Below are 24472 nucleotides of genomic sequence, written 5' to 3' on the forward strand. Positions count from 1 at the left end.
ATGTGTTTGTGTTGATAACAGTGACATCACCGCAGAGCTCTGAGGTCATCGTTCCCCTGCAGGCAGAGCCGCGGTGCAGCGGAGTCTCTTCCTGCTCCTTCTGATGGGTGAGTGACTCGTGCTCCACCTGAAACCCTCTGACTTTGATCAGGACTCAGACACGCTGATGAAATCAGGTCTTTACCTGTAAGCTTTGCTGGGCTCAGCAGTTTAGATATTCAGGCAGATTTTCGCTGATCCAGGTCAGAGTTTCACGTGTGTTCTGTATGAGTTCCAAGTAGTAATAATATGGTGCTTTTCATGATTTATGACTGACAGGTGTGTAGGGGGGGAGGGGGTCAAAGGTCAAAGCGCGTGCATGAGCGTCCTCGTACGCGTGCGTCTGTGTGAACGTGCGTGCTTGAATGATTTATGACCGGCATCTGTGTGAGTAGAGAAAAAAATGTCCTCTCAATTGATCCCACAATTTCTCCCCTTAGTTCTCATTACAAAGGGACTTCTAAGGGGATTAAGGTGACATTCTCACATTAAACAGTGGTTAAAGGGTCTGTTTTTATGACAGTCTGGTGGAGTCTGAAAACACAAGCTCAGACCCTTTAGCTACTGTTTAATGGCAGAATGACCCTTTAATGCCCTTAGAAGTCCCTTTGTATTGAGAGCTAAGGGGAGAGATTGTGCTGTCATTTGTCATAAAACAGGCTCAGAGCTACTGCAGACAACACCACACTGACCTGGTCAGTGGACTCCATCAGATACACAGCACAGAGGTTAAGGGGCTGGAGAAGACACCTGGAGGTGGTCCGATGGGAGTAACCTGTCTTTCAGACACTGGGACAGGGACTCCTTCAATGATGGACTCAGCAGAGAGGAATGTGCTACAACTCTGTTGGACAGATCAGGAAGGTGGAGCTCTGATGGATGTGTTTCATCTCAGTCGCTTTCCCAAACAGGAGGACCTGGGGAGGGTGTGTGGGATCAGCAGATTCCTTCAGCCACTTTAAATATGCTGAGCTCCTCTCAGAGGTGAAGGCTTCGAGCTGGCAGTATGAGACTTGGAGTCCAGATTTATCTGCTTTGACTGCTTCTGTGCTTTTTCTGCAGGTTACGGTGTCCTCTCCTTTCTGTCAGGGACACCTCTGTGATGTCCTTCTCTGTTGCTGCATCAGTTCTTGGTTAAACTGCTGCAGGATGAGCCTGTTTGCTGTGCTTCAGTTGATGTGATGATGGCTGTGATATTTCTGCTTCACATACTGTGAACCAAAGCAGCCTTAAACCATGTAAAACCATATTTGTGTCATGAGTTATAGAATAAACTGCTGTGAGTCTGCAGACTGGTCAGCATCCACCTGAATGAATACAAACAGCACCACCTAATGGCAAAACCAGTCAACAGCACAGTAAACATGGTGGTTTACTGACAGCATTAATCACTAATGAAGTGATGATGATGATTTTAGATGTTGGTCCTTTCAGTCAGCAGTGGCTAGAGGAGGCATCCATCCATCCATCCATTAATCCATCCATCCATCCATCCATCCATCCATCCATTTTTTTCCCCTTATTCTGGCCAGCCAGTGGGGGTAATAGCCTAAACAGGGAAGTCCAGGCTTCCCTCTCCCCAGTCACATCCACCAGCTCATCTCGGGGACCCGAAGGTCGAGGTATAATCTCTCCAGCATGTCCTGGGTCTGCCCCGGGGCCTCCTCCTGGTTGGACATGCCCGGAACACCTCACCCAGGAGGCATCCTAATCAGATGCCCAAACAACCTCAACTGGCTCCTTTCAATGTGGAGGAGCAGCGGTTCTACTTTGAGCCCCTCCCGAATGGCTGCACTCCTCACCCTATCTCTAAGGGAGAGGCCAGCCACCCTTCAGAGGAAGCTCATTTCTGCTGCTCGTATTCATGATCTCATTCTTTCGGTCACTACCCAAAGCTCGTGGCCATAGGTGAGGGTGGGAACATGGATCGACCGGCAAATTGACAGCTTCAGTTTCATGCTCAGCTCTCTCTTCAGCACCACAGACCAGTGCAGCATCCACATCACTGCAGAAGCAGCCCTGATCCATCTGGTGATCTCCCGCTCCCTTCTCCTGTGACTCCTGAATAAGAGCCTGAGATACTCAAACTCCTCCACCTGGGGCAGGAACTCGTCCCTGAGCCGGAGTTGGCACTCTACCCTTTTCTCACTGAGGACCATGGCCTCAGACTTAAGGCCCTTTCACACCGGACGCGTAAATTCTGTGCGAATGTTTCGTGCGTTAAAAATATTTTTCGGACTCTCCTGTTCTTAATGCAGCCGTTCACACCGACTGCGTCATTTCACAGGACGAATTTGCGGCATTTATTTTTTCGGATCAAGTTCGATTTTTCTGACTTTCGCAAGCGAACAAACAGGACTGACCAATCAGAGTGCTGCATTTAGCAGCATGCGAGGTCATAGCTCAAAACACGAACCGATGTACTGAATATACAGTGATGTGGGAACAATAAAATCATAATATTTTACCTCAGACACACAGCTACACGCTGCTCCGGGTCAGTCGGCTCTCTGATATTATCCTCTGCCTCCTCACATGTGATCCCAACTCTGCCAACAAGAGCTTAAACTGTCCCACTGACATCCAGAAATTTGAGTGAAACCATGAAACTCTCCCTGCTGCTGCTTTCTTATGAGTTGGATGAACCCAGAAACTCTGTTTCTTCCTTCTCTTGTTTAGAAACATCAGGACCATTACGTCATCACTTGATGTCGACTGCATTTTTTTTCCACCGTGCGTTATATGAGGAGGATTTAGTCGCAAAAGCGCAACGCGTCCGGTGTGTATATAGGTTACACGACAGGTTCGCATCCGAAAGATTCGGAATTTCGTGTCGTTTTTACGCAACGCATCCGGTGTGAAACGGCCTCTAGAGGTGCTAATTCTCATACCAGCCTGATAACTGATAAAGAAATACCTGTCTGTTTAATTATTTATTTATTCGCATATTTGTTTATCGTGATTTCGGTGTTTGTGTGCCTATGTTGCCTGTAAAAGCTGCTACTGGGATTCTAATTTTCCGGATTGAACCCTTCTAAAGGATTAGTCAAGTTTCATCTAATCTAATCTGAGAAAAGTAGTTGGTGCAGAAGACCCTGCTCAGCTGGTGTTAGCTCAGAGCTAAAGGCTACTCCCAGCAGTGACACCAGCCCTTCTGCTTGTGATGGTCCAGTTGCTGGACAACAAGCTGGACTTTAGGAGGCTGCAGTGATCCAGCCAGTGGGGAATGACTGTTGTGTCTTTACGTTCACTGAGTCATGGCTTCAGAACAACACTGCAGACTCATCCATCCAGAGACAACCTGACATGTGGACAGAGACGTGTCTACATGTCAGGTAGTGCCAATAATGTAGTGCCAATAACACATATCTTTAATAAGTCAGCAGCTGCACTAACTTTGTTAAACACACTGCTGTGGGTGAAGCCTCTCTGTGGCATCACTGCACCATCATGTTTAAAGAAATCTTCACAAAGTGAGTGCAGGAGGTGGTGAGGAAGTCTGAGACCGCAGAAGGAGGACGGAGGTCTTCCTGCTGTCTCTGATGAGCTGCTGTTTCCGTGGAGAACGTTTCACACCTTTACTCTTTGGTTTGCACCGACACACAAAAGAGGACGTGAAGATTTTTACCTTGGCAACATTTTTTAAAAGGAACGCACATCATGATACAGAAAATTGTGATACGTTGGATAAGTGGAGACATGAAGATCTTTATTAAAAGCCTGTGTGTGTTTATACTCCACTCTGTATTTAATCATTAGTTATTATTAATCTCTGGCTCTCTTCCACAGCATGTCTTTTCTCAGCCCCCCTCACAGCAGATGACCCCCCTCCCTGAGCCTGGTCCTGCTGGAGGTTTCTTCCTGTTAAAGGGAGTTTTTCCTTCCCTCTGTCACCAAGTGCTGCTCATAGGGGGTCGTCTCATTGTTGGGTTTTCTCTGTATTATTGTAGGGTCTTTACCCTCCTCCTGCCGCTCTGCAGCACTGTGTCCTGATTCATTGTTACTGTTTGTGATGCAGAAGTAATGATGATGACTGTGGTCTCTCACTCATCTCTGCACTGTTTTTATTAACTGCTGATTAGTTTAGTTCATATAAGTGGTTACATGAATATTGCTCTGTGATCACTTACATGAAACTGAGCTCTGGAAGGTTACCTGGGTCACCTGTGGAGCTGCTTCAGACATGACTACAGTAAGCAGTGACATTAAGCTGCCAGTAGGTGGCAGCACATCATCAGTACCATGAGCAGAGTCAACAACCAGCAGCAGAAGTCAGTCTGTGACTCCTAATGAATGCATCAGGATCAGTTCACGTCTCTTCTTATTTATTCCAGCAGTACAGAAGAACCACTGAAATTAATCCAGTAGAGGAAGAACATTGATGGGACGATGAACAAATTCAGTGGTGCTGTAAAATCTGCAGATAGTGTTTGAAAGGACCGAAAAACTTCCTCCAGTCCCAGGAATCGAATTCAGCAAACCCATGAACACACGGAGCACTGTGAATGCCGACAGCCTCTGTAGGATACATTTTAGGGGTCTCTATGTTCCTTTTTGACTGCAAATTAAATCCCAATTAAAACCATAGTTACCAATAAATCACAGGGTTGAGCAGGTTCTGATGCAGGCTGTTTATTAGACATCTTAGTGGCACACAAATAGTTAAAAAGACACAGACAGTAACATAGTGAAGACTGAGATACACACACAGAGTAACAGGAAAGAAGAAAGAACCTGTTGATCATGCCCCGGCTTCCTCATCACTGCCTCCGACCGAGGAGAGCCCGTGCAGGGATTAAGTATGAGTCTAAATAAAATCAAACTGTCCAAATGATCCATGGCGATGAGCAAGCTCTGTTGCAAAAAAGTTACTGGTACTTAGAAATATACAAACACAAAAAAACAAAGGACAAAAAGCAAAAAGTAAAATCCAGCCCTCCTGGAGGTTGTGCCTTAGTAGTTGCTGGGAAAACAGACAACACGGACAAAGACAGTCGCTACATCTTCTCTCCTTCCTTCCCTCTCCTAACCGTGGTATTTATACTCTTTCCCTTTCTTTGTCTACGATTTGTGCTGAGTCTGCACTTTGCAAACTTTCATTAGAAACTGCCATTAATTCTACTGTCATTATCTGAAAGGGCACAAACATCCCGGAGAATTTTCAATACATCAACAAGACAATAAGAAAAATTCATCACATTAATTGTCAGCCATAACCTCCTTGAGGCCATCCCAAGGCACTTTTGGAGAAGGATTTACAACCCCTCACACATATGCTTGACCAGATATGAGGGAGAAGGACCAGATATGAGGACGAAAATGAGGCCCATTTTGCCCCCGGACCTGTTGCATGGACAGATTTATACTTTTTTGATTTGCATTTCCAAAGTTTTTGGCCGTGCTACACAAGCAAGTTAGCCTTCGGCTAGGTCCACTGGACAGATTTATCCCTATAACCAGTATAATCAGAATCAGAATCAGAATACTTTATTGATCCCAAAGGGAAATTACTACTGTTACAGCTGCAACCGTTTCATTTAAACGAGTAAACCTAAAAGACAATAACATACACTAAAGGCATAAAAGTATAAAGACTAAAGAGATATTTTGACTATATACACATCTAAATCTATACACATATGAAAATTGTGAGTGGAAAAAGTTTTAAATAGGTGTCATTATATATATATGCACAGTCCTTTTTTGTACAATGTATAAGTGTATGTACAATGAATGAATGAATGAATGAATGAATGAATGAATGAATGAATGAAGTTTTATTGCCATGTGGGTGAACAAGTTCACACATTGGAAATTGCAGTTACAGAACACCATCCAAATACACAAACACAACACACATAGGGGGATATGTGTCCTGGGGTCATGCAGCCGTTTCTTGCAGCGCTACCTTTGGCAGGAGGAGAAAACAACACATCATGGGGAAGTTAGGTTAAAAAAAAAAGTCATCTGGTACAGTGCTCAAAAAGAGCACTATACCAGGGTCCAAAAAAACCACCTTAGCAAAGCATTTGCACATGTAAAGCTAGGACAGCGGCGGTAGGTGAGGTCAGGTCAGGAGGGGATGCAGACGGAGACGAGAGGTGGGGGCATTGTGGAGCCAGATGCCAGGTTCCAGCCAAAACAGTTTGCTGATAGTGGTGGAATTTCATCAGCGGCCGTGATACACCAGACCCAGCTTCACAAATCACAACGCGGAGTGGGGGGGAGAGCAGCCGCACACAGTGCCCTGGAGAGAGATATGGTTGCCAACCCAAGGCCGGCAGGGGAGCCGAATTCCTGATAACAAATGTTGTTTTGGAACAGGCTGCTTGTTTTTCCAACAGCCTTCAGTCTTACTGGGAAACCATTCAAAAATCCAATATTCCAAATTCGTTGATTGCCGTCCTCACTGTGCAGAACCGAACTATATCTCCTGATCTAACCCCTCTCGCCTGCGAGCTCGCTAATCTTGCGGCTCAGGTCCACCAGGCTTTGAGTCTGAGTTTGTGCGGCTCTGCTCAGCCCTTCCACCTGGATCGGCAGCCTCTGCAGATGTCGAACCGCCGTCCAGATTTTCTTAATTTGCCAGTAAAGCAGGTATCCACCGAGCCCAAACAGAGAAGATACTGCTACCAAAAAGCCGAATATGTAGGCGTCTTCCACGTCTTCCACTCCAAGGGCCGAGAAGCACACAGGTCTCCACGAGCTCCAAGAGTCGATGACGTATCCAACCGGGTCAGTTCCACTCGGACACGCAGGCTCCCCTGTCCCGGATCTCATAGTGGAAAAAATTCGATCAATGATGGAGAATGCCCAGTTTGCCAGATCCATGTTTCAATCTTGTTCTTATTCGGACAGTGTGTAAAAGACGCTCTCACAGCAAGCAGCAAGCGGAGAGATGGGGAGGGCAGGGAGAGAGAGATAGTGCGACCGTCTCCGACAAGAGAAGGAAGAGAATGTACAATGTATATAGTGTATGTACAATGTATATGGAAATATAAACAATTTTATGTACAACTGAATACTGATAAATGAATGACACTGATGAACCACAATGTCACCTATTAAGGGAGGAGTTATAGAGTCTGATGGCCACAGGTAGAAATGACCTCCTGTGGCGCTCTGTGGTGCATTTTGGTGGGATGAGTCTTGCACTGAATGTGCTCCTGTGTCCCATCACTGTGTTGTAGAGTGGGTGGGAGCCATTGTTCATAATGGCCTGCAGCTTAGACAGCATCCTCCTCTCCGACACTGCCATAAGCGAATCCAGCTCCACTCCCACCACATCACTGGCTTTGTGGATCAGTTTATTGAGTCTGTTGGCGTCTGCCGCCCTCAGTCTGCTGCCCCAGCATGCAACAGCATAGAGGATGGCACTCGCCACCACAGACTCATAGAAGATCCTGAGCATAGTCCGGCAGATGTTGAAGGACCTCAGGCGTCTCAGAAAATAGAGGCGACTTTGGCCCTTCCTGTATAGGGCATCAGTGTTCTTAGCCCAGTCCAGTTTGTTGTCAATGTGTACTCCCAGGTATTTGTAGTCCTCAACGGTGTCCACACTGACCCCTCCGATGGACATAGGGGCCACCGGTGCCTTGTCTTTCCTCAAGTCCACCACCAGTTCCTTTGTCTTTGTCACGTTGAGCTCTAGATGGTTCCGCTTGCACCATGTGACAAAGTCCTTCACTGTCCTCCTGTACTCATCCTCATCACCCCTGCTGATACATCCAACTATTGCAGAGTCATCAGAAAACTTTTGAAGATGGCAGGTCTCTGAGCAGTAGCTGAAGTCTGTGGTGTAGAGGGTGAAGAGGAAGGGAGAGAGGACAGTCCCTTGTGGGGCTCCAGTGTTGCTAACTACTCTGTCAGACACACAGTGCTGCAGCCGTACATACTGTGGTCTGCCAGTCAGGTAGTCAACAATCCAGGACACAAGGGGGACATCTACCTGCATCGCTGTCAACTTATCACCCAGAAGAGCAGGCTGAATGGTGTTGAATGCACTTGAGAAGTCAAAGAACATGACCCTCACAGTGCTGGCCGGCTTATCCAGGTGAGCGTAGACTCGGTTTAGCAGGTAGATAATGGCGTCCTCAACTCCCAGGCGGGGCTGGTAGGCGAACTGGAGGGGGTCCAGAAATGACTGGACCATGGGCCGGAGCTGATCCAGGACGAGCCTCTCCATGGTCTTCATTATGTGGGAAGTCAGTGCCACTGGCCTGTAATCCTTGACGTCACTGGGTCGCGTCATCTTCGGGACCGGAACGATGCAAGATGTCTTCCACATCACAGGGACCCTCTGAAGATCCAGGCTCATATTGAAGACATGGTGCAGTACTCCACAAAGCTAAGGGGCACAGGCTTTAAGCACCCTGGGGGAGACCCCGTCAGGGCCTGCAGCCTTGTTTTTGTGGAGTCTCTTAAGTTGTCTTCTCACCTGGTCAGCAGTGAGACTAACTGTAGAGGTGGCGGGTGGGGGAGGGGTGGAGACGTCAAGAGGGCCATCACAGGAAGGAAGCAGGCTATTGTGAAGTGTGGGGGTGGGTGGGGGTGGAGTGGACTTCTGGAGACCGGCAGCAGAGCTGTCTGGACGAGGGATGACAGAGCCTGCTGTGTCAAACCTGTTAAAGAACAGATTTAAAAAATGGGCAAACAGGATGACTGGTGTCCTGTACACGAACCCAAAATCGGGCAGTTTTATGAGTTGAGACCCCTTAGCATGAATTTAATGAGCAACAGGTTCATCACGGGGCTAGGGCAGAAGATGAGTATGCTCTGAGGATGGTCTGAGAGGGCCTGCTGGGCCACAGCAGACTATTAGGGAGGGGTAGCAGAGCTGCTGGTGCCCTGAACACAAATAAGAGCAACTCAAACAGGCCTCAAATTTTCCTGCTACACAATATGCATTTATTACATTGTGGAAAGCAGTTTAGCTGCAAATAAACAGAAGTAGGAATAATAACTTTAAATGTCAGTATGGTTGATAAAAATAAATCCTAACACCTCCATCAGTGTGAGCAGCATTATTTTAACTTTATACAAGAACAGCAGGACGTCTGAAGGGAACCTGTTCAACCAGGTTCTCTCTGTTCCTCTGAGCCAATCAGAGAGTTCCCCCTGCAGTGAGCTCACACTGACAGCTGCAGCCAAACAGCAGACTGCCACAGATCCCTGCTGAGGAAACAGGAGGCCGATCAGCTTCCTCACAGGTTCACACCTGCATGAAGCAGCCTCATCCTGAAAGTTAAACCTCCCAATCACTGCAGCTGTCAGCTCATCACTTCCTGTTCTCATTCTCTGCTGTGATTGGCTGAATTTCAGGCCTTAACTCAGTGCAAACTGGAAACAGAGACTGAGACAGTGTGAGGATTTGTGGAGGCCGCAGTGCTGTAATGAATCCTGTAGTGGAACAAGTTGCTCTCACACTCTTCAGCCTGCAGCTGCTTTCTGTCCATCATCAATGGAGAGGAGATCCAGCCTGCTGAGGCTCCGTCTGAATCATTGGAGCTACAGTGGGTGATTGTCAGGACTGAAGGTGGAGCTTTGTGTGTGTCAGGGTGAGGCCGCAGCACCGCCTCCAGCTGTAACGCTCAGGTGTGAAACTATGAGGAAACCAAAGCTCCTCCTCTTTCCTCAGAAGTGCCGTGTGGCCGGCCGGACTTCATTCCACAGATGAGCTTTAACAAAGTGTGAAGCTGAACTCTGAGCTCTGACAGTCTTAGCAGTGTGAGAGTGTCAGTAGATGATGAGCTGAACATGAAGATGTTGGTGGTGTTTGTGATCCTCCTGCACGGTAAGATCACCTTCCTCTCTCTGCTCTCATCAGCAGCTTTCCTTTGATCAAGGAGGAGATTTCATCAAACACTGGATTCTGATTCACACTAACAACCCAAAGCAGCTCACTCTGAAATCACTGCATTCTTCTCCAGAGAGCTCATGATCCACTCAGCTGCTGTGTGTGTGTGTGTGTGTGTGTGTGTGTGTGTGTGTGTGTGTGTGTGTGTGTGTGTGTGTGTGTGTCCTGTCCTCTTTGGATGGATCACAGACTCCATTAACCCTGTGACAGTTTCATTATGAGTCGTGAGCAGAATCGATCTGCTGTAAACCTGCTGAGGTTAGGCTGAGTTAGATTTTGATTGGCTGACAGTGAAACTGGTCTCTCCGGTCTCTGCTGATGTTGTGCTTTGTAATCCAGCCTTTGTTTTTCTGTTTATATCCTCACAGTTTCCCAGCATGCCCTGGCTGTGGTGGTGGAGGTGAATGAGGGTGAAAATTACATTCTGCTGCCCTGTCTATACTCCGATTATGTACCTGATGACCCCACGGTGATGTGGACTCGCAATGATCTCGATCCCAAAGATGTGCACCTGCGAGGAGAAGGAGGAGATGATCTCAGAGGGCAAAACCAGCGTTACAGCGGGCGCACATCAATGAGTCCTGATGCTCTGGATACTGGAGACTTCAGCCTCACTCTAACAACACCAGAACTAAATGACAGTGGCAGCTACACCTGCTCCATCAGTAATCAAATAAATGAACTGAGAGTGACAGATATACAGCTGCAGGTCAAAGGTCAGCAGTACAGTCTAACACCTCCTGTAAAAAGCTGATATAGTTCTTGAGAGGCTGAGCAGTTGCAGCAGACGTGAATCAGAGAAAATGTTGGTCCAGTTAGTCTTGGTGTCCCGATAGTCTCTGGATGGGAACGGTTGTAAAGCATGGGCCAGTTACTGGGATCTGTCCATGTCAGTGCGACAATAACCCACACAGTGTCGACTTAAAGCAGGTCAAACATGCTGCAGAAACACTGATGACATTTGTTAGGTGCTGTGAATTTTACTGTTGACTTTTATCAGAACAAAATAGTTTCCAAACACTGGTGAATAAATATAACTGGACCCAGCATGAATCCATTGTTACAATAATCAGTATTAACACCAATATTAACACTCTAGCAGAAATCTTTCAAAACAGAAATCTTTCTTTACCAAAGCAAAACAGACAGTCCACAGGTCTAACAAAGTTGGTATTCCCAGGCCAGTGAGAGATATCATCTCTCCAGCATGTCCTGGGTCCTCCCAGTAGGATATGCCCAGAATACCTCACCCAAGAGGCATCCTAGTCAGAAGCCTGAACCACTTCAACTGGTTCCTTTGATGTGGAGGAGCAGCGGCTCTACTCTGAGCCCCTCCCAAATGGCTACTCTCCTAACCCTATCACTAAGACAGAGGCCAGCCACCCTTTGGAGGAAGCTTATTTTGGTCACTATCCAAAGCTGATGACAATAGGTGAGGGTAGGGATGTAGACAGACCAGTGTTTTCACCAGGACAGACCAGTGCAGCTTCCACATCAGAATCAGAATCAGAATCAGAAGGTTTTTATTGCCATATGGGTGAACAGGTTCACAGCATTAGGAAATTGCTGCGGTACTTCGTGCTTACAGAAAAAACAATAAGTATAAAAACTATAAGACAATATACAAGTATACAAATTACAAATATACAGAGATATTAGAACTATAACTATAACACAATATTACAAAATTACAAAATATACAGTGCAGAGACTAATTAAAAGATAAAAGAATGTAAACTATATTCCACTAATATGTACATCAGTGCAGTCAGACAGGTGCATAGACATAGGGTCATCAGCGTTTGTGGAGGGTGGTGGTAACAGTCTTAGGGTTATTGTTCATGAGTCCAACAGCAGAGGGGAAGAAACTGTTCTTATGGCGGGAGGTTCTGGTCCGTATGGACCGTAGCCTCCTGCCTGAGGGGAGAGGGTCAAAAAGTCTGTGCCCAGGGTGAGAGTGGTCGGCTGTGATCCGACCTGCACGCCCCAGTGTCCTGGAGGTGTACAGGTCCTGGAGAGATGGGAGGTTACAGCCAATCACCTTCTCAGCAGAGTGCACAACGCGCTGTAGTCTCTGTTTGTCCCTAGTGGTGGCTCCAGCGTACCACACAGTGATGGAGGAGGTGAGGATGGACTCAATGATGGCAGTATAGAACTGCACCATGGTCCTTGCTGGCAAGTTGAATTTCTTCAACTGCCGCAGGAAGTACATCCTCTGCTGGGCCTTTTTGACAACAGAGGTGATGGTGGGCTCCCACTTGAGGTCCTGGGTGATGGTAGTTCCCAGGAAGCGAAATGAGTCCACTGTGGTGATGGGGGTGTCAGTCAGGATGATGGAGGGTAGAGGGGCTGTGTGCTTCCTAAAGTCCACTATAATCTCCACTGTCTTCTGGGCGTTCAGCACCAGGTTATTGTGGCTGCACCAGGACACCAGACGTTTGACTTCCATCCTGTAGGCCGACTCATCCCCATCTGAGATGAGTCCGATGAGAGTTGTGTCATCTGCAAACTTAATAAGCTTGACAGACTGGTGGTCAGAGGTGCAGCAGTTGGTGTACAGGGAGAAGAGCAGAGGAGAGAGGACACAGCCCTGAGGAGTGCCAGTGCTGATGGTCCAGGAGTCCGAGACATTCTTCCCCAGCCTCACGTGCTGCTTCCTGTTCATCAGGAAGTCAATGATCCACCTGCAGATGGGATCTGGCACGTTCATCTGGGACAGCTTGTCTTGGAGGAGATCAGGGATGATGGTGTTGAAGGCAGAGCTGAAGTCCACAAACAGGATCCTGGCGTAGGTTCCCTGGGAGTCCAGATGCTGTAGGATGAAGTGCAGAGCCAGGTTGATGGCGTCGTCCACAGACCTGTTGGCTCTGTAGGCAAACTGCAGGGGGTCCAGAAGGGGGGCTGTGAGGGACTTGAGGTGGGACAGCACCAGACGCTCAAATGACTTCATGACCACAGAAGTCAGTGCCACAGGTCTGTAGTCATTAAGTCCAGTGATCCTTGGCTTCTTGGGGACAGGAACAATGGTAGCGGTTTTAAATCACCGCAGATGCAGCCCTAATCCATCTGTTGATCTCACGTTCCCTTCTCCTGTCACTCCTGAACAAGACCCCGAGATACCTGAACTCCTCCACCTGAGGAGTGAGCACTCCTCTCTTTTCCATCTGAGGACCATGGCCTAAGACTTAGAGGTGCTGATTCTCGTACCAGCCACTTCACACTCCAACTGTTCCACTGTGGGCTGGAGGCCACCATTTGATGAAGCCAACAGGATCACATCATCCGCAAAAAGCAGAGATGAGGAAGAAGCCTTCCACCACATGGCTACGCCTAGAAATTCTGTCCATAAAAATTATGAATGAAATTAGTGACAAAGGGCAGCCCTGATGAAGTCCAACACCCACAGGAAACGAATCCGACTTATTTCCGGCAATATGGACCAAGCTCTCACCGCGGTTGTACAGGGATTGAATGGCCCGCAACAACGGGCCAGACACCCCATACTCCCCATACTCCCACAGAACCTCCCGCAGGACATCCTGGGGGATGCGATTAAACACCTTCTCCAAGTCCACAAAACACATTTAAACTGGTTGGGCAAACTCCCACGCACACTCAAATATCCTTGAGAGGATAAAGAGCTGGTCCAGCGTTCCACGACCAGGACAAAAACCGCATTGTTCCTCCTCATTCTGTGGTTCAATTTACAGACAGACCCTCCTATCCAGCACCCTGGCATAGACCTTACCAGGCAGGCTGGCCAATGTGATCCCCCCGATAGTTGGAGCACACCCTCCGGTCTCCCTTCTTAAAGATGGGGACCACCACCCCAGTCTGCCCCAGATCTTCATGCAACATTGCAGAGGCTTGTCAACCAAGACAGCCCTACAACATCCAGAGCCTTCAGGAACTGAGGGCAAATCTCATCCACTCCAGGGGCTCTGCCACCAAGGAGTTGTTTAACCACCTCAGTGACCTCACCTTCAGTGATGGGCGAGTTGTCCCACTCATCCCCAGACTCTGCTGCCACTACAGAAGGCGTGTCAGGTGAGTCAAGACCCATTACCATATCTAATGATGCAGGGTAGCAAACACCTTGTCTACTGGTAAAAGCTCCAGCATACAGGTAGTAAGCCAAGGGGATAAAAGAATACCCACCCCAGCTCACCGCCTCTCACCGAGGGCAAATCCAGACTGGAACAGAGTCCAGCCCCTCTCCAGGATGCTGGTTCCAAAACCCAGGCCGTCCACTGACGTGAGCATGGCTACATCTAGCCGGCATCTCTCCACCTTACCCACCAGAGAGGTGACATCCCATGTCCCAGTAGCCAGCCTTGATAGCTGGGGATTGGTCCACCAGAGTCTCTGCCCTTGGCCACAACCCGACCCCTACGACGCCTCCTCCATGTGGTGGACCTACAATGGGCGGGCCCATGTCCCCTCTTTGAGCTGCACTGGTTTGAGCTGATGCCTGGCCATTAGATAATATCCCTTGAGCTCCGTCCACAGGCCTGGTTCCAGGGTGTGGCCCCAGTAACCTTATCCCAGGGAGGGTGAACTTTTCTTTTACTGTGTTTTCCATAGGAGTTGTTGGAATCGCTCTTTTTCTGGCTCCTCACCCAGGACCAATTTGCCATGGGAGACCCTACCAGGTGGCAAAGCCATCGGACAGCATAGCTCCTGCGATCAGTGGGACACACAAACCCCTCCACCAGGATAAGTTGGTGATTCAAGGAGGAGAATTTTTTTAAAAAGTAGATAAATTAAAAAAGGCAAAAAAATTACGCTGTAAGACATTTTTCAGAAATGTGTCAGAAACAGTGTTTTATGCTGACCAGACTGTAGCTCATAAATATTAACTGTGACCACGGTTAGTATATACAGCAGCATTTCATAAAGTCCAAGTTTCTTATAAATTAAAAAAAAATAATTTAAAAAAGGCAGAGTAGTGTTATGTGTTATATATTATCACTGGTGGCACGAGGGTATGATAGGAGATTTGATATTGTAGTTTATTGTCCTCTCAGACCAGCAGGTGGAGGTGAAGGTGGAGGAAAGGTCAGAGTCTGTCATCCTGCCCTGCAAAACAAGTCCTGACCTGCCCAAGGACACCAGAGTGGAGTGGACTCGCTCTGAACCAGAACTCGTGATAGTCCATGAGTTTTCAAATGTAAGTGAACCCCTTAAGAAACAGGATGAACGTTACTGTGGCCGCACAATGATGAATGAAGACCTGCTGAGAACCGGAGACCTCAGTCTGACCCTGAAGTACCCGACACAGAGAGACACAGGAGGATACATCTGCACCATCTACAGGGGCAAAGACATCCTGAGACAGAAAGTTGTGCTGCAGGTCAAAGGTCAGTGCCATAGCTAAGGTCAGAGGTCAGTGCTCTAGATGTAGCGCAAAAGTCATATTTTTGCATTTCTCCACAGAACCATTTCCGTTCTGGATCAAAGCACTCCTGGTTCTTTTGGTCATTGTCGTTGCCATTTCTGGAGGACTTATATTTCATTTCCGGCAGTACTTCATGTCAGGTGAGTCTCTCCTCCTACACTACCCATAATGCCGATGGTTAGCAGGTGTCCTCTGGGGTCTGTCTCTCACACAAACTTGTTCCAGAAGCTGAAAGAGTTCAGAGTTCAAACAGCTGATACAGAGAGCTGAAGAGAAACTTCCTCCTTCAGACTCTGATCAGTGAAACAGCTCCACAATATGACTTTACTAAACAGTGTGTGTGCTTCACTGCATCCATCTCACATACAGCTGTTCTTCTTCTGTGGTGGTAGACAGCAGGCTGCCATGGAAACATGTGCTGACAGGAAGTGTTGCAGCAGCTTCAGTAAATGTTCCTCCTGCAGTTGTGCTCAATCATGTGGTGGAGAGCTTCAGATGTTCAGAGCAGACACGTGAGATCTTCACGGTTCCTGTGCTGATGTGTGTGAGACGTGGCCGACTGTGGAGGCTCAGTGTGTTGGTTCTTCTGCTCTTCATCCAACATGTCTGCAGCTCTTTACAGGACGCTGTGACTAGTTACCAAAGAACGAGTGAGGAACACATCATGAATAAACTGATACACAATCTGAGACTAGGAGGAGGGGACAGGGAGGTCATGTGACCATCAGGGAGGGCATGTGACCATCAGAGAGGTCATGTGACCATTCAGGGAGGGCATGTGACCATGAGGGAGGGCATGTGCCCATCAGAGCTGCTGCTCATGTTGTGTTTTTTTGTCGTCTCAGTTTACAAGGTGGAGGTGGATTCAGTGGTGGAGTCTCTCCAGCTGCCCTGCAAAACCACAGCTTTCTTGCTGAAAGATGCTAAAGTGGAGTGGAAGGACAGTGAAAACAGGAAGGTCCACGTGTATCAGAGTGGCTCTGACCAGCCTGGAGAACAGGACGACTTTTACAGAAGACAAACAGAGATGAAGAGAAACCTGCTGAAAACTGGAGACCTCAGTCTGACCTTGAAACAGCCCAAAGCCAGTGACACCTACACCTGCACCGCCTACAACAAAGACGGAAACATCCTGATGAAGAAACAAGTGGTGCTGAAAGTCAAAGGTCAGTGCTGTAGTTAGGGGTCAGAGGTCAGATTCATTGTGATGGTCTAAGCCCTTGAATAGTACAGTGTGAGCCTGTCTAATGTTCTCACAGCAAGCCCTGAAAACAGAGGGTGAGATGGTTTCTTCTACAGTCATTCATATCTGAGTCGCAATAACTGAAACATGTTTCACAACTCAGAAAATCTCCACATACTGAAGCTGTGGTAGGTTTGTGGTGTCCCTGCTCCCTCCAAAATATCTCACTGTGACCAGAGTGTTGCTTTCACTGACTTCTGTGGCCCTGAAAAACAGACTGGAGCATTTTGATGGTTGATTTTCTGTCATTCATGCTGACCCAGGAATGGCTCTGTTTACATGGCAGCAAAAGACCCACAGCACAGTAATTGGCCTTCAAAGTGAGCGTGCTTGCTGTCCTGCTGCAGGGTAGAAACTAAGCAGGAAAAAGCTGGAACACTTCCATTTATTTGGCAGCAAACTATGGCTACGTTCACAGTGCAGCCTGAAGTGACCCAAATCCAATTTTTTTTGCCCTTATGCGACCTGTATCTGATCTCTTCATGACAGTCTGAGCAACACAGATCCGATTTTACAAATGTGACCCAGGCCACTTGGATATGTCCTAAATCTGATACATATCTGATCTTTTCAAACGTGACCTGTGTCTGTAGGGCCAGGTCGCATTCATCCTGATCCATGTTTACTTCTGCAAACACTGAGCATGCTCCCTACATGTGATGTTATTGCATCCTCTACTGTGCATGTGAGACACTTTTAGGCTGTTTGCAGTTCACACATGCAGAAAAAAATCTGAATTGAGTACTTAAGCCTGCAGTGTGAACGTAGCCTATCAAAATCAAACATTCACCAGAACAGTACCCAGGAAGTGGAGACAGTGTATGTGGGCTGGCTGTTATATAGCACCTTCCTACTCGAGCACTCAAAGCACTTTAAACAACACTTCTCATTTATGGAAGCTTTTTTCTGCCACTGAAAAAGTTTTTTTTGCTATTCAGAACTTTTGTTGAATTAAGTTGAAATTTTGAGCTAACTCTGCAAATCACAACGCTCCGTGAAAAAGGTCGTTTCCTTGTTAGCTGGAATCAGATGACGCCAACGCCTGCACACTCAAAACCACGTCACGACAGCATCAATTAGTTAGCAGTGTATGGCAAATGTTTACAAACTGTTTTCACGTTTTTGACCTTTGACCTTCTAACGAATAAGAGCTGTATTAAAGAAATCAGTGTTTTCATGTTGAACTGTTGATGCCTTCTGCTTCCAGGTAACAAGGAAATGACGTACTTTCATGGACCTTCCTGATTGGCAGAGCTAACTCAAAATTTCAAGAAAATAAGTCAAACTTTTCAGAAAATGACCAAAAAAAAATTTGAGTTATGGATGGAAATTTTTTTGTTTTCACTGGTGGAAACAAGCTTCCATATTTAATCACCCATTCTACATCTAACTCCTTTCTATCTAACATTCACACATAAACGCATCAGAGACCAACTCTGGGTTCAGTACCTTGCCCAAGGATACTTTGGCATGCAGAGTGGAGCAGCCTGGAATCAAACCACCAACCTTCTGATTAGCAGATAACCTGCTCATCCTCCTGAGTCACTGTGTTTGCATGTGGAGAAAAGTTTGGTTTGACCTTTTTAAATTAGTCATACAGAGTGAGATGGGTGTTAGTCAGAGGGTGGACTCTAGAAAGAAGCTGTTTTTGTTCCTTATTCTAAGACAAGATAAAACTTTAATGATCCCACGACGGGGAAATTTGTGCATTACAGCAGCTCAGTGCAGAGAAGGATGAATTAAAAAAAATGAAATAAAATAGAACAGAAATACACTATATACATAAAATATATATCAATACACATATCAATATATACATATACACACATATACATCAGAACACTTTATACAGATATCAAAAACACTACATACATATGTAGCTGGTAAAGTATACACAGTATGCATTATATGGCTGAGGGTGTTATAAATAAAATGTATATGTACTATATACATAAAGTGATGGAAGTGGAGGTAAAGTGTCAGGTGACTCATGACATCATGATGTGTTATACAGTCTAACTGCTGCTGGGATCAATGACCTGTGAAAGCGCTCCTTCCTGCAGTGAGGATGTTTCAGTCTCTGAGTGAAGGAGCTGCTCAGCTCACACAGGCTCTCATGCAGAGGGTGATGGGGGGGGTCCATGATGGATGTCAGCTTTGCTTACATCCTCCTCTCTGTGGATCTTCACACACTGAATGGACAGAAATAACTGAGGACACATAATCAGGAAGTTTCTCTGTGGCTTCAGTTTATGATGGTTGGTGCTCTGGATAAAGTGCAGAGAATCTACCAGATCTAAATGGACCGTTTCACATGTCGGTGCAGCTGATGATGCTGGGTAAAGGTGCAGGGAGGCAGTGACTGAGCTAACCGTGCAGGAGAAGCATCAAAAATTAGCAAAGCTTCAACTCCAGACATCTGATATTAACACTGAGCTCTTTAAAAAACAGCTCTGCTGCTGATGGGATGACACCAAAGACACCACTGTCTCTGATCAGTGGAGCAGTGGGACATATTTCAGACTGGAAACAGTTCATCATGTTTTCACTGCAAATATTAGAGAGAGTGTGCTCAGTGCTGCTGTTGGCACAGCTCATAACGTGCTTTGTTGTCCTTTCTGTTGAGAAGGTGGAGGTGGATTCAGGGGTGGAGTCTGTCCTGCTGCCCTGCAAAGCCAGCATCCACCTGCCTAAACATGCTAAAGTGGAGTGGAAGGACAAATATGGGAACGTCCACGTGTATAAGGACGGTTCTGACCAGCCTGAGGAACAGGAGCAGGATTAAAGAGACCGAACCAAGATGAACAAAGACCTGCTGAAGACTGGAGACCTCAGTCTGACCCTGAAATGGCCCACAGAGAGAGACTCAAACACCTACACCTGCACCGTCTACAGCACGGAGCGAAACGTCCTGATGAAGAAGGAAGTGGAGCTCAAAGTCAGAGGTCAGTGCTGTAGATAAAGGTCAGAGGTTTGAATCTGGTTTTCTGCTTCCAGTGATTTCAGTAGTTGATCAGTAGCAACAATGAGCTGAAGGTAAAAGTTGTTTCCCACATTTCAGTTTGCAGACAGAGTGAACTGACTGATGATGCAATTTTAAAATGCTGCCTTAAAAAAGGCTAGAAAAACATCAAAAATATCCCTCTTCTCTGTTTTTGAGATAAGTAATGACCTGAAATGTTTGCTACAGTGCTGTGAAAAAGAATTGCCATAAATATTGGAACCATGAAATCTGCAGTCCGCAGCAATGATCCATGCAGCAAGTCCACCTCCGAGTGGCTACAAACAAACACAGCAGGATAACAGTGAAGGTTTAGGAGTGGCTCAGTCTGGACTTTAATGCAGTTCTTGCTGCCAAGGGTGGCTCAACCAGGTATTAGGCTGAGGGGGCAGTTTTTTTTTTCACACCGGGCCAAAGCCTTAAACTATGAAGAGAGTTCAGCATAACCAGGATATCTTTGTTACCTGGATTCTCTGACCCTAACACTGGCTGGTCAACTCTGGTTTCCACTGCAGGGTCCCATGAAAGGGGCGGGGCTGGCAGCATCTGACCAATCAAAAAGAGACGTTTCATGGGTCATGTGACTCTTCTCCCACTGAAAATGATCCCTGTGAGTACCGCCTACTCCAGAGACATTATTAAATGTTATAAAGTAAAAATCTATAAAGAACATAAACCATAAAGCAGTAAAATGCAACACTGTTATAAAAAAGATGGCAGACGAATGCTGCAGAAAATCATTAATGATTCAGAGCACAGAGCAGTAAAATAAAGATTATAATCCCAGTTAGTTTGAGCTCTGAGTCCCTCACAGTGCTGTTGGTTATTTCTAAGCTGACGGCTGCACATCTGAACCTGTAGCCCCTTAACTGGCAAGGGCCCGGTGACGGGCCGTTTGTAGTCCCTTTTATATGGCAGGCTAGACCCTCCCATTTTTATTGACACGTCATTCGGCCAATCATGTAACTGGCTGCACCAAATCACCTGACAAAGCTACGTGACGCCCTCTGAGTATTATTGGCTCTGGGAAACCCATTTCTTAACATGATTGGCCGAATGAGGTGTCAGTCAAAATGGGCGGGTCTAGCCTGCCATATAAATGCACTTCATTCGGCCCGCGGACCAGACGCAGCCGATTAATAGGCTATGAAATGGGTTGTTCAGAGCCAATAATAACCAGAGGGTGTTATGTAGTTGTTTCAGGTGATTTTATTTGCTGCCAGTTAAGGGGTTAACCTGGATCCACTGAAAAAATCAGTGGAAATCACTTCAGTTTGTCGCAGATCAAAGTCAGAATAATGTGACTGAACACAAAGAAGCTGCTAAGTTAATCAGGCACTCACCGGGGTGTGTGTTGGGGTGTGTGTGGTGCTTTCTAGTCTGTGATGGTGCGTAGTCCCTGCCCCAGTCCCCTGGAGTCAGACTGTTGTAGTTGCTGTTCCAGTCTGCGGCCATAGCGATGTTTCACCGCTCTGTGGACGTTGTATGATGCAGCCTTGTAGTCCTCCATGTTCCCAGAGGGGGGGCCGGAGTTGTAGGCAGCGGTGTGGGACCTCAGAGCGTCACGGACAGATTTATCCACCCACAGCTTTTGGTTGGGAAAAGTCCTGATGGTCCTCCTTAGCGAAGTATCATCAACAATTTTAAATAAATGCAAATGAAGAAAAGCAGACATGTATACATGAAGACCTCAATGACCTCAAGTTTCCATATTTAGAGAAAATTATCTTGTTGCATTTGGACCTCAAACTCTGAAACATGGCAGAGGCTTCCTTCCTGGACCTGGTTCTGTTGGAGGTTTCTTTATTTAAAAATGGAGTTACTTCATCCCGTTGTTCCCAGCTGCTGCTCACAGGGGACCATGTGTTGGGGTTTTCTCTCTAATGTCTTCACTTTACAGTGTGAAGCACTTTGAGCCAACTCGTGCTGTATGTAAGTGAATCAAACCGATTTGAGATTTCTGCATCTATTACTTTCTGCTCAGATCTGCTTCTGTGCTCCAGCTTTCTCTGCATCTGTGAAACTGTGAAAACCTTCTGCTGATTCCTGTAGAGCTCATGTTGGGAATGTTGTTTGTTTCCCTCAGACTGTCAGGTGGAGGTGAGGGAAGCTGAGGCATCTGTAACGCTGCCCTTCCAAACCACACCTGAACTGCCTGAAGAGGCTACGGTGAAGTGGGAACGGTATAAACCTGAATACATGATGGTTCACATGTATCAGAGCGGCTCTTACCAGCCTGGTAAACAGAGCCCGGATTACAGCAACCGAACAAAGATGGAGGAAGACCTGCTGAGAACTGGAGACCTCAGTCTGACCCTGAAGCAGCCCACAGAGAGAGACAGTGGAGAATACAGCTGTGTGCTCATCAGCCAGAAGGTCTGGAGGAAGAAAACTGTGCTGCTCACAGTCAAAGGTTTGTTTCTGTTCATCTGTCATATATGCAGTTATGCAAGTATAATGAACAGTCAGAAACTTCTGTCCTCTTGTATACTGAGAGGATGGAAGCTTCTCTGCTGCTTCCTGGTGATGCCCACCATGAGCTCCTTGGTCCTGAGATCAGGTTCTTCTCTTTACAGCAGTCGAGAAGGTGGCTGATTTCAGACATGTGCATTCTCATCAAACCCACTCCTGCTGTGCTGTTAGCCAACTTTACCATAATGTTAGTCTGAGGTGTAACCTGCTCTGGAGTAAGGTTCACAGCATGAGTTACCGTGGTCACATACCCCTGTAAGGAGTATAGCATCTTCATAGTACAGTTAACCCTGAAGGTACCAGAGTTCAGCACACCCAGGATATCTTTCTGTTACCTGGATTCTCTGACCCAACACTGGCAATCGGGAACAGTGATGACAAACAGCTAGTTAAGTCAGGGTTTCCTCTGTAGGGTCACATGACCAGGGTGGCCTTGGAAACATCTGAAAAAAGAGGTGTTTCATGGGTCATGTGACTCTTATTCCAATGAAAATGATCCCTATGAGTGCCGCCTACTCCAGAGGCGTTGTTAAATGGTTATAAAGTAAAAATCTATAAAGAACATAAAACATAAAGGCTACAGGGTGTACTCTGCCTCCCACCCTATGACAGCTGGGATAGGCTCCAGCCGTTATGACAGCACCAATCAGGAGCATGTAAAGTTACAAAACAAGACTAATGGACCAAAGACAGACCCCTGAGGAACCACTGACTGAATTTTGACTTGTGCAGATCAAAAACTGAGCATGAAACCTTTGAATCAGAATGATCAGCAGCAGTGAAATCAAGAAGAACAGTGAATCACTGTTGATCTTCATTTCACTGATGACTTCAGTAAGAGTCATTTCTGTGCTGTGAGTAAAGAGGTGCAAGACATTAAGTGATAACTTCTTTCAGATATTTAGGGGTTACAAGTGAGGATGTGGATGCTGAGCTTGTGGCAGGGATTTGACCTGAATGTGAGGCAGTGGTAGATTAATGACACTGAGTAACCCTATTTTTTATTTCACTTCATCCAGTCAAAGAAAACATGCTCAGTGCGGCCGTCTGTGCAGCTCATGTGATTGTTCTCTCAGTCGCACAGGTGGAGGTGGACTCAGGGGTGGAGTCTGTCCGGCTACCCTGCAAAGCCGCAGTAGACCTGCCTGAAGATGCTAAAGTGGAGTGGAAGGACAAATATGGGAACGTCCACGTCTATCAGGATGGCTCTGACCAGCATGAGGAACAGGAGCAGGATTACAGAGACCGAACCAAGATGAACAAAGACCTGCTGAAGACTGGAGACCTCAGTCTGACCCTGCAATGGCCCACAGACAGAGACGCAAACACCTACACCTGCACCGTCTACAGCAGGGAGGGAAACGTCCTGATGAAGAAGGAAGTGGAGCTCAAAGTCAGAGGTTTGAATCTGGTTTTCTGTTCTTGACAGTTCAGCAGTTGCGGTCAGCTGTAATAATGAGCTCAAGTTAAAAGTGGTTTCCCACATTTCAAAAATGATGATAGAAAAACCTCTAAAAATATCTAAAACTACTCCATGTTTATTCTTTTCTGAGATGATGACAGCAGGAACCTGAAATCTTTGCATACAGTGCTGTGATGAAGTATTTACCTCTTCCTCATTTCTTCTTCCTTTCCTTTGTTTATGTTTGTCAAATTTTAATATTAGACAAAGAAAACCCAGGTAAATACAAATGCAATAAGGAGAGCTCATTAAGAGAAATTGAACAAGATATATTGATAATACGAATAGATGTTTGGCAATTAGACTCTGATGGCTCATCGAAGCTGAAGGGAATCCCGGTACAGATAGGAATTAGAGCAGGACCCAAAGTTTCACTAGCCCAACTCTGGCCTTATTACTTCAGTTAAGGTTCATCAATTAACAATAAGCAAAAAAAAGTTTGAGTACAAATATAAGCCAATGACACACACCTATTATTGCAGGAACGTCTTACAGACAAAGACCTGTATAACCTCAAATTCCTGAAACTCAGACAAACTGAACTTTTTCCAAACTGACAAACTCTCAGAAACATGCTGTTGATCATTATTTTTAGTGGCATTACCTCAACCTCCAGTAACACTGTGAGGAACCCTGCCATGATTCTGAGCAGCACACACATTAAACTAACATGCAGAGCTGCGTCTTTTCATCTGAGCATTAAAATCAGAAACAGACAAAAATCCCTGAATAATCAGGCCCCATCTTATCTCAAAGACCTCATAGTCCCATATCACCCCAACAGAGCACTTCTCTCTCAGACTGCTGGCTTACTTGTGGTTCCTAGGATACTTAAGAGTAGAATGGGAGGCAGAGCCTTCAGCTTTCAGGCGCCTCTTCTGTGGAACCAGCTCCCAGCTTGGATTCAGGAGACAGACACCCTCTCTATTTTTAAGATTAGGCTTAAAACTTTCCTTTATGATCAAGCTTATAGTTAGGGCTGGATCAGGTGACCCTGAACC

The 24472-nt window shown here is 46.5% G+C and overlaps 2 protein-coding genes across 2 annotated transcripts in view; one reads left to right on the plus strand and one right to left on the minus strand.

Moving 5' to 3' along the window:
- Positions 1-24472, minus strand: part of LOC115776963 (zinc finger protein 239-like) — a 248602-nt gene that overhangs the window by 38070 nt on the left and 186060 nt on the right. The gene's annotated exons all lie outside the window — the stretch shown is intronic.
- Positions 9779-19294, plus strand: LOC115776959 (uncharacterized). Its single transcript, XM_030724768.1, has 6 exons — positions 9779-9832; positions 10264-10611; positions 14923-15255; positions 15332-15433; positions 16139-16459; positions 19166-19294. Exons 1-6 carry the CDS (start codon positions 9796-9798, stop codon positions 19228-19230), a joined length of 1206 nt encoding a protein of 401 aa, XP_030580628.1. The 5' UTR covers positions 9779-9795; the 3' UTR covers positions 19231-19294.

This window comes from Archocentrus centrarchus, unplaced genomic scaffold (assembly GCF_007364275.1).
Source record: "Archocentrus centrarchus isolate MPI-CPG fArcCen1 unplaced genomic scaffold, fArcCen1 scaffold_41_ctg1, whole genome shotgun sequence".
Classification (NCBI taxonomy): Eukaryota; Metazoa; Chordata; class Actinopteri; order Cichliformes; family Cichlidae; genus Archocentrus; species Archocentrus centrarchus.